Source organism: Populus trichocarpa, chromosome 10 (genome assembly GCF_000002775.5).
Source record: "Populus trichocarpa isolate Nisqually-1 chromosome 10, P.trichocarpa_v4.1, whole genome shotgun sequence".
NCBI classification, from domain to species: Eukaryota; Viridiplantae; Streptophyta; class Magnoliopsida; order Malpighiales; family Salicaceae; genus Populus; species Populus trichocarpa.
Genome location: NC_037294.2, coordinates 9137917 through 9156084, shown reverse-complemented (window position 1 = coordinate 9156084; position 18168 = coordinate 9137917). Strand labels below are relative to the sequence as shown.

The 18168-nt window shown below is 33.9% G+C and overlaps 1 protein-coding gene across 1 annotated transcript; it reads right to left on the bottom strand.

Annotated features, from left to right (window-relative positions):
* Positions 1-262: 262 nt before the first annotated feature.
* Positions 263-11923, bottom strand: LOC7460006 (protein BLISTER). Its single transcript, XM_024610637.2, has 13 exons — positions 11496-11923; positions 9795-10461; positions 9088-9638; positions 8440-8559; positions 7514-7579; positions 7299-7409; positions 6663-6739; positions 6020-6087; positions 3883-3993; positions 2930-3108; positions 2702-2770; positions 1573-1728; positions 263-776 (listed from the first exon to the last, which is right to left on the bottom strand). The coding sequence occupies exons 1-13, from the start codon at positions 11559-11561 to the stop codon at positions 696-698; spliced, it is 2322 nt and encodes a 773-aa protein (XP_024466405.1). The 5' UTR covers positions 11562-11923; the 3' UTR covers positions 263-695.
* Between the last annotated feature and the right edge of the window lie 6245 nt (positions 11924-18168).

Here is an 18168-nt window from a genome sequence, read left to right as displayed (position 1 = left end):
ATTTATTTTATTTAAGATAATTTATAAAATTATATTTTTTTTTTCAATTTCATTCCTATTCAACTTTTTAATTTGTAAGATTTATTCTTCATTATTTTAACAAATTATTTTCCAGCTCATTTTCCATGACATAACCAAATACTGAAAAATATTTTCCAACTTATTTTCCATTACACTACTAAACATCGAAAAATAATTCACTTTTCCAAAATTTATTTTAAAAAAAAAAACTACGTTCAAGCAAAGAAAAAGAGTAAAAAGATGCAAAATCACTTGTTTCATTTCTAGGGCTTTGTGCCTGTAAGTGCTAATGAATACAATAAATGTGGGCAGAAACTGAAAGCCAACAAATTCCCAATACAGTTTCTCATCATTGTCGGTAACTCTACTCTAATTTTTAACCTTCCATGTATAAAAGACATCCCTCTTTAGAATTTCTCATTAAACAAAATTATAGCCAGAAGAGACTTACTTATTGTCATATGCCAAAGAATGACAAACTGGATTAAGGCCGCCAAAAAACTTAATTTCCACGGGTTACAAAACAATGGATGGCATAACTGACTTGAAATATACAAACTACGACCTCCGTTGAGTTGCCAAAATAAGGGGAGCAGCAGATATAGAAGAAGCACAGGATGGTCCTCCAGGAACGACGCTTGTTGTCCCAGTTTGATGAGTGATCCTGTCTCGTATCAAAGACGCTTGCCTGTTCTTCGTCTGGATGGTCCTCCAGGAAAGAGCTTCATAATCCACCCTAAAACCCTTTCCACCACCTATTTGGGGAAAAAGAAGAGCGAGATTTATATTTATCAGCAACCAATAAATGGGGAGCAAAAAAAAATCTTCTATTTCCTAATGAACATCTCTAACACTTGGTTTGTTGAGGAAGTAGGGAAAATGGATGGGAGAGAGGGGATGAGATGCTTCCTTGTTTCGTTGGGTGGATAGACCAAAGGAAAAGATCCCTTCCTGACATGTACTAATTTTAAATCTGCCCAATTTGGGCAGTTTATTTTCCATCTCCCTCACTTATTACATCCCATGCGTTAATATTCATCCTTTCTCCTCTCTATCCCATTGTAAACTTTCCTCATCCCCCTCTCCATCCTTCCTATTGAACAAAGCGTAAATTTTCCCTCACCAAATGGCTGCCACTCCCATGCCTTTGACATGCTCCAGGTGTCTTTCCAACCAAATAAGTAAGGCTATGCCATCTGCTCCGCAGAGTATATCAGTGGGTTCAAGAACAAGGATGAAACAGAGATACAAGTCAAGGTTCCAGTGCTGTTAATGTATTTACGAATACTCGGCAGGGTAAAAGTAGAATTCTATCCTGAATTCATTGAATTTTGCCATCATCCACCAATCAAGTATAGTGGACATAGATTTTCTTCATACAGAATAATCATTGCACTGCAAAAGTGTGATAAGGCCCAAAATCCAGGATCCAAAGAGCCATTTACCTTATCAAGTCGTGAAAAAAAAGCAATTCCTCCCCTCTAATCAGACATTACCGACTCTACCAATAATTACAACAATAGTTCTAATATTTGGTGTTAGATATCATACCTCATCACCTTCATCTGCATATGTATTGCTGTCCTGCACGGTATGAGAATTGGGCAACCTTGCCGGGATATTTTCATTGGCCATACTTTGAGCAGTCAAAAGCTCTAATCTTTGAGTTTGAACCTCAAGTTTACGCGACAATTCATTGTTCAAATCCTTCATTTATTTGAAACAAAAATCCCAAAATATTATATAAGAAAACTAGATGAACATATTGAATACACGTCAGCATACAGAAATAGAAAATTAATCAATAGTATAAAACATTTGATTATTCAGGAAAAAAAAAATTCAACTTAGACTAGATCACTAGAATAACACTCCCCAACCTCGTCAATTTCTAATCCATAACCATTTCCTGATCTAGGGAGACACATTGATTCTAAGAACGTGTAAAATACACTAGAAACAACTTAAGTATACCACCTGTAGTAAAACAATACTCTCCACACATTCTAGTATGATGGAAAGCAAGCAGATCTTCACAGTTGTTTGTCCTATTAAATACAGTTTTTCAAAATCTTATTTCTAGAAATAAGTTTAAACATCAAAATAAAGTAGGAGGAACCACCTATGTACAAGAAAAAAAATGAGTGCATTGACAACATATTATGCAAAATTTATGATCTATAACATGAACTATTCAGAGCAAAAAAAAAGAAGAAGAGGAATGGCTGTGTAATAAGCAAAAATGAGAAGTTTTAATCCAAAAATCTTTCAAACAGCTACGAGCAGACTGTACCCCCTTAAAAGCTCTTTGTTTTGCTCCTTTCATCAAAATCCAAAATCTTACTAAAGTATACACCCCATATATCTTTTTGTCTGTACAGAAACCAAACCCTCGCCGAGCATTTAATCCCTATTCATCTGAACCTCAAAGAGATCAATGGAAAGAAATGGTACCATGCACCATAAACCGTAAGATTCTGACACAAGCACAATCGAAAAGTACACTAGAATCAGCTGCTTCTATACATAAACAAGAATTGACTGAGACCTTCCCCTCTTTTCTCGAGATTCAATATAGTTATAATCCTTTCACAGGCTGCTTCCCTAAGAGGTTCGCATCCAACAAAATCACTTCACATATGATTGCTAACTCCATTGTTCATTTCAGGCTAGAGGTTACCTTTAGCTTGGAGCACTGAGATGACTCAGATGTCAAAGCATGCATCAACTCTTCTTTTTCCAATGCGAGCTGCGCCACAAAAGGGATATTGTTGACTTTACATTTATGTATTCTACTTCAGTCACTTCATAAATTATTTCATTATTTAACAGAAAAGAAGGGGAAAATTTTCTCAAATGCCTAGAGCGCTTAGGCTTGCAAAGAATTGACAGTATATAAAAAACATACCTCGGAAAGTATTGTGTTAATGTTTTGAATCATTCTCATTTGATCTGATGGAATGTACACAGATGAAGCTTCAAGATTTGACTGACCATTTTCAGGTAGCATGGGAAAATCAGTAGCATCACTTCTAGGAACAGACGAAGTACCATGTGTTTCCTGGCTGGAAGTCACTGGGATGTCATCTGCAATTGAAATGAAGAAGAAAACCATGAATAATGGGAAAAGGAAAAGACTTCGAAGAACAAATTGCAAAATGATTCATTGCAGTACGGCAGTAACCAGAGTGAATATTATCTGAGGTTGTACAATGGTTTTACAGGAAAAAGGGAAAATAGTATACACCAAGAAACCAATGCCCAACACAAAAATTGAAGCTCAAACATACTCGTCCAGAATAAAATGTTGATGAAAACAAGAACAAATAGATAATCCCCCACATCTATAAGATGTCAAAGCTATCCTATCCCAGAATTCGATAATTAGAAACAAAAAAAATGTTTTGCCATCAACCAATGAAGCTAAATCTTGATCCAATTCCATATTGTTTTTCTATTTAAGCTAACAACCCCCCCCCCCCCCCCAACAGCAACAGTTTCAAAAAGGACACGGGAGATCAATAGGTCTCAAGGAAGCAGTCAAAATGTTAACAAAAAAGCACACCAATAAAGTGTCTGAATTTTTGTCTCTATAGAGTCTATCAAAGCATTCAAATGTGAGAAGAAACATGGAAGCAGCAGCAGCATTTCCAACGAATTCCTGAAGTTCCTTAACAGAACAAAAGGCTCAAAGACTGAACCACCAAAAAAGCTCAATCATCATTTCCAACAAATATGACCCATTTTGGAAGACGAAACCCCCCCCCCCCCCCTTGTTTAAGTGAAGACACAGCTTACAGCATCCACTATGCAGTAACATTTTGAACAGCATAACATCAATTCCAAGAGAACTATCATTACCTAGATCTTCTGTCGATGTTGCTACATTTTTTTTCTCAGCACTCCTGCTTACACCTGGGGACTTTTCAGTTACAGAAGCTTTACGTAGCTTGGATTGCAATAGTTTCTTCTCTGTGTCATAAAAATGATGATTAGTTAGGTAGAAACATTAAAAGCATATACAATATATGTGAGATAATTAATCATTTCATTTTTCACCGACAAATAAAATCACTCATTGATGGAAATACTTAACAGAACTGAAAAAAAAATCAATTGATCTGAAACATGGCCTTAAAAAAGAAATTATAATAAGTATATTCTGGAATCATGCAAAATAATTATGGGGACCATACTGGGTTAACAGTTATACGAGTTCTTGAACTTCAAAAAGCCCAATCCTATAGCAGTTTTAAGAAATGTTGTATCTCCATAATCAATATGGAGATGATTACGAGACTCCCATGAAGTAAATATGCTTTCATCAGCATCATAAAATATCAAGACAAAGAAAGCTTGTTGTTAGCAAATCTTTCATTTATCGGCTGGAAGGATGGGTTATGCTTGGAAATGAATACTGCAAGCTGTTTGCAAAACTCTCTTCAACCTGTCTCTTTTATAAATGGTACTCATCTGAGTTTTTTAAAGAGGACAATGACAAACTGAAGAACAGAACAAACCAATCAACCAATCAACTGTACTTCTTATTAATGATATAAAGGTCCTCTCAAAGTAGTTTGAGGAAGTTTTAGCAGACTTCTTGATTTTGCTTCTCGAAGCAATGCACACACACTCTGTTAAGTCAGGAAGTTTTTATTTTGAAACTTTTTAAAGAGAACTACCAGTTGAAGTACACAGTATGTGATGAATTTCTTTCTTATTAGGTTTCATTCTTGAACGCAAACATAGGAGGATCTACAGTGGTGTCCCTCCTTTGACACCTTTCCTGATTAAATTTAACTAAGTTTGGACCAGACCTTTTTTTTTTGTTGTGTAAAAAATGATATTCAAGTGCCACGATCGCGTTTTGAAAAGGGAAGAAAAATTCGCGACTTGGGTCATAGATCTGATTAATCAAATAAGTTAGTTTTATTTAAATCAGACGATAAAAAAAAAGGCAACTACAGCAAAAAGGACATTTAAAAAAAATGATCATGATAACTTGGAAAAAAAAATATTTTTTTCAAAATGAGACAAATTATATAGCTTAATTCTCAACTCATTAAATATGAAAGGATGAAATGGGGTACAAAAATAACCTAAAAAAAAAGGTTTGGTCAAGTCAAGTTAGCATGCCAAACTTATAACCCCGATAATCAGGGTCGAGACAACCTGAATTATCCTGCCCACTTTTTATTTTTTATATTTAGTCAAATAACAAATTATCCCTCAGTTGACCTGATAATAACAAAAAAACCATTATAAAATAATGAAAAGCCCTTGGCGCCAGTTTTAAAATTTTTGCTTTCAAGATTATTTTGGTCATTTCACTATGCTTTATATATATATATATATATATGGTCAAATGCAAACCGCCCCTTAGCTGACCTGATAACAATGAAAAACCCATGTGAAAATAAAAAAAAGCCGTTGGACATCAATTTTAAAAATTTTGCTTTCAGGGGCATTGGGTCGTTAAACTGTGCTTATACTTTTGAAATGGAAAAAAACTTATTTATCTCCGATCAATTTGGTGATGGCTAATACGGCTTGTAAAAAGACCTTAATGCCCTGATAGCTAGTTCAATATTTTTGGGTGTGAAAGGCAAAGATCTCACTACATTGTTCCTGTTCCAGTGAACAATGCAAATAGATCTATGTCTAAAGTGTTTTTCCATGCCTAAACTTTTCTTAATAATTTTATTGATAAAACTAGTTCTCTAAATTTTCTAACAAGTGGATAATATATCAAACGGTTTAGGAGAAATGACTTCCTCATTGTAACACTTCTCATCCATAACGATTACAAAGTTGCATGGCATATGTTTATTTTAGTTTTTAATAGACCAAATATTTCTTTTGCTAATCCATCTAGTTCATCATCCCCCCATTTCCTCACTCCCCACTCTTTTCTTAGACCTCATTTTAGCATTAAAAAAAAACATATATATAAAAGCAATAAGAACTTCAACAGTGAACAAAAACTACGTGTGAATACCTTCTTGGAGAGCATCAATTGTTGACTGCAAATCCTGACGATCTTTCTCCAGGCTGGACATTTTCTTTCTACAGGATTCAATTTGGATCATAATTGTTAAATGTTGTTTCAATTAAGAAAACATAGAAAAAAAGGCAATTGGAAAGGATAATGTAGGACTCATACAAAAATTGTCCACTAAATGGAGAAGGAAATATATTGGCATGCACATCATCAGTAAAAAAAAAAAAAAATAAGTTCCCTAAAGGAAAAAACATTGGCTAATTACTGTCATTTTGTCCCTTTGGAACTAAAGATAGAGCCTTCCTTTTTTGGCATGCATATTTCACTCAATCATGGAAATGTTGTTGGTATTCTAATGAAAATCGGTGCTTGCATGACAGAATCCCTCTCTCCCAAAATATGGTTACTGTTACCTCCCAACATAGCTGAACTCCAATTATATGGATAACTGTTCCAGAATCCATGCAAAACAAATCTTGATAGTTGCACAAAATGCTTCTTTATATCAGTTTTTTAAACAAACCCTGTTACAAGTCCCACCAATTTAAACAGACAAAAAAAGACTACCAGAACATCAAGTTAAACTGAAGATGTACATCTCAAATTCTTCATCTCCAGTCAAAGGAGAGGTAAAGCATACTTGTATGAAGTTATCTCAGCCTGTGAGTTCTCTAATTGCCTCCCCAGCTTTAGCTCACTAGATCTTAGCCTGAGTGCCTACACAAGCAAGTTATAGAACAACCTTAAGGGAAAGAGAGAAGTAGCCAAGCATAACTATATTATATTTGTGATTATGAATGACATTGGTATCAAGAAGTACCACAATATAAACTAACATATGAGGAGATTCTTTTTCATATGTGGATGATACAAAAATTTTAAGCACCCAAATGTAGTACAGTTTTAGCAGATTAGAACAATGTATCATCATTCCAGCAATTTAATAAAGGATTTCCATGTTAACTTCACAGCAATTTAATTGTTGTGCCTCTGTAACGAACAATTTTGTATACACAAAAATTTACTTAGTAGACCAAAACTTATGTTACAAAATTAAGAGTCAACCTTGAATTAGATGTGCATAAGACAAAAACCAATGGGTTGAATGTAATCAAGACCAAATGAAACTTTAGTTGCATTCCTACTTTAGCATATTCCAATTCAGTCACACATTCTTCACAAAGCAAGGGCAAAGTGGGGGATGCTTGGAACTGTCATCTCTGAAGGCAAGAAAACAAGATGAACGAGAACCAGTAATAAAAAGGCAATTTACTACCTTCTCTTCCAAACTAATAACTTCAGAAGCCAGTAGCTTAGCTCGTTCATCAGCAGCATTACACTCGAGCTGTGCATTTGCACATGCAATTTTGACAGACTCGAGTTCCACCTGATAACATCAATAGGCATAAAAACAATGGAAATGGAAATGACCACAAATACCAAGATAGATATAAGCATACTAGCTATAAGCAAGGGATAATCACTACTAACCAAATGGATCTTGATTTCTTCCTGTAACTGCTCCATATCAGATTTCAGTTGGTTCACAACACCTCTCTAGAGAAAAAATTCAACGAAAGTATTAACAAATTAAAGACATAGACCAAAGGAAGTGTCAGGTATAATCAAACAGCCAATGGCATAATATAGAAACCACACCACTGCAATTTTTATAACTTCAACTTCTAGACTCTGATCCCAATTCCAACATCCAAACAAATCAACTAGCAACCAAGCAACTTTGATAAACTACTTTATACTTTTTGGAAATATTTTGTGGCTTACATCCATGGGCAATGTGTCACATTATCCAACAATATATGTCACATTAAAATGCATATCAAGTGGTGTATTCTTACCAACAAAATTTATACAAAGTGCCAGTAAAATCCGCAATTCAGATTTGAAATATATAAATATCAATGACGGTTCCAATCTCAAGTTCCACAAAAATTGTGCTGGTAGAGTTCAAGTCTCAATGTTAATACGCTGGAACCTTGTAGCCTAAATATTATGAGAACTTTACAGAAACACCTTTGTAGACACATACAAAAGATAAGAAAGGTGTAGCCCCAACATCCCCAAGAGAGTATGATAAAAATTCTCTTATGTAAAAACTCTGTTTCACCAAAAAAAAATGAGATTTTCTAAATTAACATAACTTGCTACATAAAAAACAAAAATAAGGAAAAGATTTTTGTAGGATTTACTTCATAGTCTCACAAGTCTTATCCAAAGAAAAAAATTATCCCATCCTTAAGAAAAGATTCAACTTAGCATATTTTTCTTACATATAAGATGTTAATGGCTAATGGGAATTACAGGAATAAAAAAAAGGTTGGCAGATATTTATCCTCTTTTAACTATAAAAAGGAAAGAGATCGCAAGGACAGCAGAGAAAGATTTTGCATGCCAACCTGTTGGTTGTAGCTATCTGTCAATGATGAATTTTCAGCAGCCAAGGACTCTGCTAAAGCACGTGAAGCTTCAAGAGCTCGTTGCAAAGAGAATTTTTCTTGTGTCAAGTCTTCAATATGCTGCAATAACAGGACCAACATAAACAAGAATGTGACTGTAATGAGAAGAATTTTTGGCAACTATCTCACAGAAGTGACAGCAAAAACATGTTGAAGTGAAATTTGATAATTTCCTCTTGGTTCACAGGGAAAAAAAAGGAAAAGAAATGATCAAAAGGGATGTATGCATCACAGAACATACCCCGACCACAATTCCTAAATATAATCCCAATCAAGTTTAATATTAACATCCCCACCACTCTCCTCACAGCAGATGCTATGTGTTGTGATGTTATGTACACTATTCTATTTGGATAAAATTTTAAAGGACCCAAAATCTAGTACTGAGGAATTCTTATGTGTGCATCACAATACCAACATGTCCTTGACAAACATATATTTTAATAAATTGTGAAAAACACTTAATTTTATAATATTCAAAACATTGCACTTGCAGAGCTAAATTCACAAATTTCCAAGGAAAAGCTAAAAAGAGACTAGTAAAGCAAGAACTATACAACAAATATTAAATAACAGAAAACAGGGTACCTGTTCCAGAGCAGAAAAATCTTCATTTTGCATGGGTTGATAAAACTCATGTTTTCTCTCCATAATGTTCTCATTAGTATTAGTGTTCATTATACCAACCCCATTAGTAAGAGAAACTGAAAATTTTGTTGCATTATCAACTGAACTAGGCATATTTGAAGAAGCCATCTCTGATAAACTCCTGTCAGTTTTGGTCTCCACAGGAAGCTTCTGGAAAGCAGATGATCCTAAAGCATCAATGCCGTTTGATTTGGAAGTATTGATTATAAATGAATCCTCTGGTTCAGTCCGTTGGACATAACTACTAGATGACGATCTAGACACATTAAGAGAGTCGAGGAAAGATGGACGAGATCTCCTAGAACTATTTGAGTTGAAACCTGTGGATTCAGATGTCTGTGCAGCTGTATCGTGCACAGTACGCAAATTACTGGTGGAGCTACTAAAATTTCTTTCACCAAAATCCAAATTCATGGGATAATTGAAACGCATGTCCTGCTCAACTTCAGAATCAGAATCTCTCAGCTTCATATTTGGCAGGGTAGAGTCCACTGTAAAACCCCAAAACACGACTGTATACTTAGTTTTTTTTTTCTGGAAAATTAAAGATAGGACAAAGTAAAACCTCATAATGTGTTGTTTATACAAACAGACAGACATGGAAATCCAGGAAAAAAAAATACAATCTAAATAGGAGAGGGACATACCAACAGTGGCAGGGAAGCTACTATAACTGGGCTTAAAGGTTTGCTGTTCAGAGCTGGCAGAACTTTGATATGAAGTAAGGAAATGAGTGCTATCATTATCAACCACAGAATGCTTTAAAGATATGTTATTTTCTTTGGATTGGAGCAACTCCCTTCCATAAAGGCTGGATTGACTAGAACTGCCATAAAAACCACTAACAATAGAATGGTCAGATGAACTCCTGTCCCCTTGGCTCCCTGTATATATTCCAGATTCATTATTCATTTTTTCTGTCTCTTGGCCATACTTAACATTGGCTGATCCAGCGAGTCCTGAAGCATCATGCCTGTTTGAATCAAAATGATTTGTGTGTTTCTGTGTTATTCCTGAAAACGATGTACTATAATCACTCAATGAAGGACGACTAGGTTCTGAATCTTTCAAAGAACTTAGTTCAACTTTCTCGGTAATATAAATTTTGTTGCCATTGTTCATAGATGCACCAATGGGTTCAACAGGTCTGCCAGGTCCATCAGATGTGCCAACTCCATCTGAATCTGTTAGTCGTGCATGCTCAGTCTCCAACAGTTGCTTCTGATCTAGGCTCACATCCAAAGCATGAGGTTGGCTGGTGGGTGCGGCTTTCTTGGCTCGCTCTGCTGCCTTTTTCTTGCGGAACTCCTCCAACTGCAAAAGAACACATAGGCATGGGGAATATGATCTTACAAACCAGATTTTTCCATGCTTTAATCAGATGAAAAAAGCAAAAGAACTAAAATGGAAGGAGCCAAGGAGCAGGAGGCTAGGGCGTGAGGGACATGTTACTTAATCACCAGGTGTATAGTCTAAAATCTCTAAAGAAACGCCAACAGAGACGCACAAGGGCAACAAACAATTGCTGCTTCTTGACCTGAGAAGGCTATCAAAGACCTGCCAAAGCAGAATCTCAAAAAGAAATTGGATGTACACAATGCACGTTTTTTGTTATTGCAATGGAGGTGTTTGGAAAATTGTTTTTCAGCTGATAAGGCACACTGCCAAAAGCATTAAAAAGCACCCTAATTGGCTTTTACCCCAAAGGAACAACCAATTGGAATTCTAGTGGACCACAAGAATCCTCTAAAATAGAGTTGCATGAAGAGAATCATGCCTCAAATCGAATTAAATTTACTTTTTAACTCTTTCAGCTCCGAGTCAGAATTACAAGGATGGTTTCAAGTCTTTCTTGATTGCTTCCACTTGTTTCTGTGTAGAGTACTAATCATAGAAATATCCAAACATTTCATCTTTAAAGAGTTGCATTTTATTTCTAGCTCACCAACGGACATACTTAAAGTCATAACTGGATCCTCAAAAACAATAAAACCAGTATGTAATTCTGAGTTCTTTCTCTAGTCCAATAATCTCACACTTGACAAAAATTATACACATTCACTTCCCCGTCCGGCAAGAAAAAAGGCGATTGCAGCAATATGTTTAGCTTGGATCAGGAGCGCAAAGGTAATAAGAACTAAAAAATCTATATGATTACCACCCTAAAATACACAATTCGCCAAAAAAAAAAAAACTCGATTATCTAATTTGAATCACAGATCGTTGACAGTGGAACCACATGCATGTTTCTCGCTACACATTTTGCAAAAGAAAATTGATGATATCAAAATAAACTTAATCAGTTGCATGAACTGAAACAAATCAATCAATCAAATAATTGAACATACCCGTCGCTTTCCTGCTTCGAGATGCTCCTGTTTCCGTGAGCCTGGCAACGCCTGAGCCGACGCCATTTACCCCTCTAGAAGTTGATACCCTCAAATTCCCATCCAATTAAACTACTTATCCACAAACCAATCACAATCACACAAAAAAGAATCCAGATCAAGAAATAAAAAACGAAGGAAATATTGTAATTCGAAAGGTATAATGGTGAGTTAAATTCGGATTTTGAAATTTAATTTAATAGAATCTTGATTTTGTACGGACCAAAAAAGGAAAAAACAAAGAGGTCCGATCTGATCGGGTGAGAGAGAGAAGGGAGGAGAGCTGTTTGTTGTGCGCAAAAATAAATCGTGGGTGCACTTCAGGCAGATCTCCTTTGTTTTCTCTCTCTGTTTTTTTTTTTTTTTTGGGTTTCGTGTTTTACGTTTTGCGTTTAAATTTGGGGTGGATGCGAGGGACAAAATTACGTGCTGCTGCGTTTAAAATGACGGGCGTTGGATCTTTTGTGTTGTACTCCAACTCCAACAGTAAGATTTTTTTTTTTTTTTTTTTTGAGGAAAATTATTATTGTTATTATTATTAATATGTGCAAATAGTTATTAATTCGTAATATTTGAAAAATAACTTTTTTTTATGGAAACGTAGTAATATTTCCTTCTATGTGGTAATTTTTTTATCAAAATTATATTTAATCATTTGTAATTATCGCAATTTTGATGTAATTAATTAAATTATAATATGATAAGATGCTTTTTTATGACATAATAGGTAAATATATTGTTATGTTACATGCATTGGATAATATTCTTTTCCTTTTCTAAGATAATTATACCGTATCATTTGCATGGAGAAATTTTTGTACCGCGAACACTGCAGTCATTATTATTTTAAATTATGGAATGTCGAGGGTATTTACTTATTGTTGTTATAAAAAATTGCTTCATCTCTCTATAAATTAATAAATTACTCCATAGAATAATACAGTGTAACTGTGATTTAACAAATATTGTTACTTAAAGGTAGAAGAGAGTTTTTTTAGGTCGTAATATTATAAATTGTTAAATACATTTACATGTAATATCGGAAAATTTTATCTTATGAATTTGTATTTTAACTTTTTTTTTTTTTGATAACCTAGGGTGTCCGGGTCAGTTTACGCGCATCACAACTAATCTCCGGACCCATTGAACACCCTGCAAGCCCAGTGGACAGATAAGGCACCGCGGGAGTGACAGGCATGCACAGAGAGAATCGAACCCGGATACAGAGGAAGGGAACAAGTCCCTATCCTTGCTAGCTCACGACCTCAAGTACATAATTTTTTTTTAACTAATTGTACCTTAATTGTGATGGTTAAAGATGATTAAGGGTGATTTCCGAAAAACAATAACTTGTTATTTTAAAAGAGGGAAAAGGTGTTATACTTGACAAAAAAATTATTTTAAATAATTATGAATTAATAACTTTTATTTTAGAAGAAATACAAATTACATTAAAAAAAACTGAAAACTTTAGTAAAATACCATGATTCAAGATACATTTTATTGTTTAATAGAATAATGAACTAACGTTTTTACCCTTCTAAAATTTAAAAAAACTTGCAATTTGGGGTAAAATTGTCTTTTTATGGGGATACATTAGATATTACAAGATTGATTAGGTATAAATTGGTCCACATAAATTTTTTGAGCATAGAGGAATGACTTTTACTTACAGTTGTTTTGTTATTATGTGGTTGACCTAAAGGTTGCCTGGTAATTTTACAAAGTTAAATATTATTTAAAAAAAGTTGTTGATGCGTGTTACACACGTGTTAACACGTGAAGGCCCTCGCACCATTCTAGAGGCGCATGTAGGGTCATCCAGTTACCAAAATCAGTTGTTCACAACGGTGTTTGGAGCGACGCGTCATTCTCTTTGTGTTAGGCTCCAATGATGTGAACCTCGTGATCATGTGGTTACGCAACCCACAATGAAAATGATAACTTCCATAAGAAAGCCAAGTAATTAGGTTTGGTTGAACATTTGCCCAGAGTTAACTTGTAACTAAGAACCAGAGATATTGGATGATTGCGAATGACGCCACAATGTCAGTTATACCATGATAAGTCTAATTTACTCTTTATCCCAATAAAAAAAAAATTGTTCAAGCAAAATTGAATTTCATTAATATTTAAAGGGTACCAAATTTGCAGCGAAACAAAATATAATATATTCCTAAGATAATAACCATAATGGTCCCATATTGGGTTGCAAACCAATTGGCCTTAACTAAAACTCGTCTAAGCACAAGTCTAATACCTAAAACAAGCCCAAAAATTGATTTTAGGCCAAAACAAACTCAACAGAAATAAAAGTCCTATACCTGAAATATAATTATTCCGTATATTAATTAAAACAAAAAACAAACGTTAAGAAATATTCAGAATAATACAAGTTATCAAAACATCTCCAAAATTGTATCTCTTTGCATTAGATCCCTTGTAGTTAATCAGAAACTTGTAAAAGAAAGAGTGTTCCTTTGTTCGTCCATTAATCCTTTTACCTTGCTTGAAAGATGTTGTCTTAGATGTTAAAGTTTCTTCCCTTTTTTAGCTGAAAATATGCTTTAAAAAATAGGAAGGAATCTCCATTTTGAATAAGAAAATCTTGCAAGAGAAAGGAAGAAAACAAAAGGGAAAGTTCTTTGATTCTGGTCTTCCCTTATACTCCATGTTAAGGAAGGATTCCTTGCATTTAAAGGACAAATATATGATGGGAAATAATTCTCATATGTTGTCGCCTTTCTCTTTCCATGCTAGGTATGAAATCCTTGTCCAACATGAAAAAACAATATCTCCTCTTTAAATCAGCCCTTGCCATTTCTTTGCTTCTCATTTGAGCATTAGGAAACTTCCTCTCACAAATAACTAAGTAACCATCATCCATGTATCCTAATTTAGCTAGGATATTTGATATATCATTGTAGAAAAAAGATCTTAACACTCTAATTAATCCAAGCCAACTTTAGATTCCATATGACCCAAACTTATACACATTAACATAACCCAAATTCGATCTAATACAAACTCTTAACAAGCCTATTTTGTTGCCCGAATCAGACCCATACATCGGTTGCTCAAATCTTGTTGAATGCAACATTAATGACCTTGGACCGAACCCCTCATCATACATAATTTAAGGTTGATCGAACTCACTCCTTACCAAAACCCTAATGTAGCCGAATGGTTTCTAGGCTAAAAACCTTTCATAACTAATTTCATTCCAACCAAAAAACTAAGGCAAGAAACAATGTTGGTTGAATGGCCTCCCATCCAAACTTAAACACATAAACGAATGTTCAACATGAAAAATTCAAGTCTGAATTGTATCATCCTCCCCTTATTTAGAAAGATTTGACCTTGAATCCAAAACATGAAAATCATATACTAGAGGCACATCATCATCATAAGATCGAAACAATGTTTCATCATCAAAACATTGTAAAACTTTGTCGACAAGAAAGATGTTCTAAATAACCCTCGCTCTCACATATAAATTCTCATTTTCAACCTTTTTATCCCCTTTAAGTTTTAACTGGTCCTCATAAACCTGCTTATAAGATAAAGAAACTAGAACTACAAACTTCATATCCTTCACAAATGAATATCTATTCTTGAATCCATTATGTATAGCTTTCCTATCATACTATCAACAATGGCGGAGCTAGAGTTTTTTCAATGAGGGAGCAAATTATTAATAAATACTATATTATATAGATATGCATTAGAAATCAATTCAAAAAATATATACTAATTCATATCAAGTAAAATTAATTTAAAAATACTTTTAAACTGAAAAAACTTACATTATAATTATTCTCTTCGAGTTTTCATATTTTAAAACCGCTTTATAATAGTTCCATTATCAATCTTATTGAAGATATCTTTCTCAATATATACAACCAAACTATCATTCATCAACTTATCTCTCATCCTATTCCGTAATCTACTCTTGACAATATGCATAGCAGAAAAAACTCTCTCCACTGTAGCAGTTGCAACTGGTAGAAGTAATGACAATTTGATAAGCATATATACTAATGGAAATGTCAAATTCTTCTTTGTTTTTACTATTTTCTCTGCAAGGCTAGCAATACCTTCAATACCAGAGAACTCATCATCACCACGTAGATCAATAATATACGTATCAAGTTGGTCACCAAGTACCATAAGGTCCACTATAGAGAATTCACTGGGATAAAAAAGAGCAAGGCAAATAATCTTTTCTTTGTTAAAAGTAGAGAAAGAGTCACTTGGGTTTAAATATGCCATACAAAGAAGTAACTATGTACTCGTCTCAGTAAAACGATCATCCAACTCAGTAAGTTGGATGTAAATGATATTGTTAAACAATTCATAACGGAAATGATGTAATTTTGTAATCCATTGAGATTTTCGCCTTGAACGCCCACAAAGCTTGTACTCATCATCCATGTTTAGAATATCAATATCATGTTTGATGCAAAAGGATGACACTTATTCCAGTAAAGATTCCCAATCATTCTCTCTCATCATTTTGAATCGTTCATTTGATGTTTTCAATAAACTCATAGCATTTTCTATGTCTTGATATTTTCTTTGTAATGCTTGTGAGAACTCATTAGTAACTGCTAGTATCATTCTCAAACAATGAAGCATGGACACAAAATTAAATGATTCCATAATATCTGTTAAAACGACTGTTTTTGTTCTCTATTCTAAGTTCATCCCATCCTCCCTTATAATCTCAAGCACATCAAGAACTGATGAAAACATTGCAAGTAGACGAATAATTGTAATATAGTGGGAGCCCCAACGGGTATCACCATACCTTCTAAGAGAAGTTTTTTTATTCAAGCCTCGTCCACTAGAAATTTCTCCATTTTCAAGTCATTCAATAATTCTAGCATATTATTTTTCTCTAATCACCTCCATCATTTTGCATGATGCTCCAACTATGTTTATAATGCTAGAAATAAAATTGAAGACATCTCCAACTTCATTATGCTTCTTTGTAACAGCCACAAGAGTCAATTGAAGTCTGTGAGCAAAACAATGTACATAATATGCATTTGGATTGTTATTTAGAATAAGTGTTTTCAAGCCATTGAATTCACCTCCATGTTACTAGCTCCATCATATCCCTGACCATGCAATCTTGATATGCTTAGCCCATGTTTAGAAAACAAAGCTTCAATAATTGCCTTGAGTGAACTAGCAATTGTATCTCGCACATGTTGAATGCCAAGAAAACATTCAATTATATGTCCATTGTTGTCTACATATCGTACAACTTCTTGATTGATATGTCACGTGACTCATCAATTAAAATTGAAAATAATGAGTCACCTAGATCTTTGATAATCACATTTGTAATCTCTTCTGCAGCAGCTTGAGTAATGTCTTTTTGAATATCTAGAGAAGTCAATTTGTTATGTCTAGGAGCTTCACTGAAAGTAACTCTTTTAATAGCTTCATTATTTCTGGAAAGGAAATGCAAGAGCTCTAGATAATTTCCTTTGTTACTTGAACATTCACATTCACTATGGCCACGAAATGGAAGTCCTTGGTGCAACAAAAAAAGAGTACACTCTATTGAAGCATTCAATCGACTTCGATAATCACTTTGATTATTTATTGTCTGCTCATATAACAAAGTCATGATACTTTGTTTTTCATTCGTCAAATTCTCACATTTTATCTGAGCTGTATTGTGACTACTATTAGACTTTCCAATATGAAGATCAAATCTTTCCCTCTTTTTTTTCCAATTTGAAAACCCATCACCTACAAATGAATCAACACCCTTTTTTGACTTGAAGAGGTAACAATACAAGCAAAAGGCAACATCTTTGGCTATGCTGTACTCTAACTATGTTGGATATGCACCAAACCAAGCCGGATTAAAGTGTCGTAGTGTTGATATATTCCCAAATTGTTTTTGAGGAAAATCACAATGTGAAGGTTAACAAGGACCTTTTTGTAGATAAGCTCTTTGGATTGCATCTCTATCATTTATATGATATTCATAAATTGGTCTTCTTAAGCCAGGGTTAGCAAAGAGAGTGTCGGGATTGATTTCAATATGACTTTTCTTTGAACTTGATTGAGTTACATAACTTGAAGCTTTGATTGACTCTTCATTCTCAAGGGATTTACACTTGAAATACTTGTCTAGTGACATGTTAATTTAATATGAACTTGCTGGATTTTTTTATCATCATTAGTGTCTACATAATAATTAACACAACTAAACAATAATTCATTGTTAAATAAAAGTCAGTTGAGTTACATAATAATTCTAAATCTTCCATATGAAATTCTTAGCAAACTCCACATCAATTCATCAAAATCAAAACCTATTTCAATTCATATCTATATGCAGATAATAAGTATGTTGATTAAATTATACTTAATCATTTCTAAATATTTAATTGAGGAGTAATGCCTAGTGTATGTGTAAGAGGAACAATTGTTGAAAAACATGTTTTCTACTTGATATTTAACTTACATACAAATCATGTGAAAATATTAAATTTTAATAAACTACTCTGTCAATGCAAGAGATGCCAAGAATAGTGGTTTTGCATGAATATTAATTTATTCTTTTATAATAAGAAAAGAAACATTTAATTGATTAAATTAGCAGATTTAA

Coding starts and splice junctions, on each gene's coding strand:
- LOC7460006 (XM_024610637.2), bottom strand. CDS start 11,561: ATGGCGTCGGCTCAGGCGTTGCCAGGCTCACGGAAACAGGAGCATCTC. Junction 8,560..9,087: donor ATTTTTCTGCTCTGGAACAG/GTACCCTGTTTT, acceptor CTGTTATTGCAG/CATATTGAAGACTTGACACA. Junction 7,580..8,439: donor CAGATAGCTACAACCAACAG/GTTGGCATGCAA, acceptor TTTTTTCTCTAG/AGAGGTGTTGTGAACCAACT.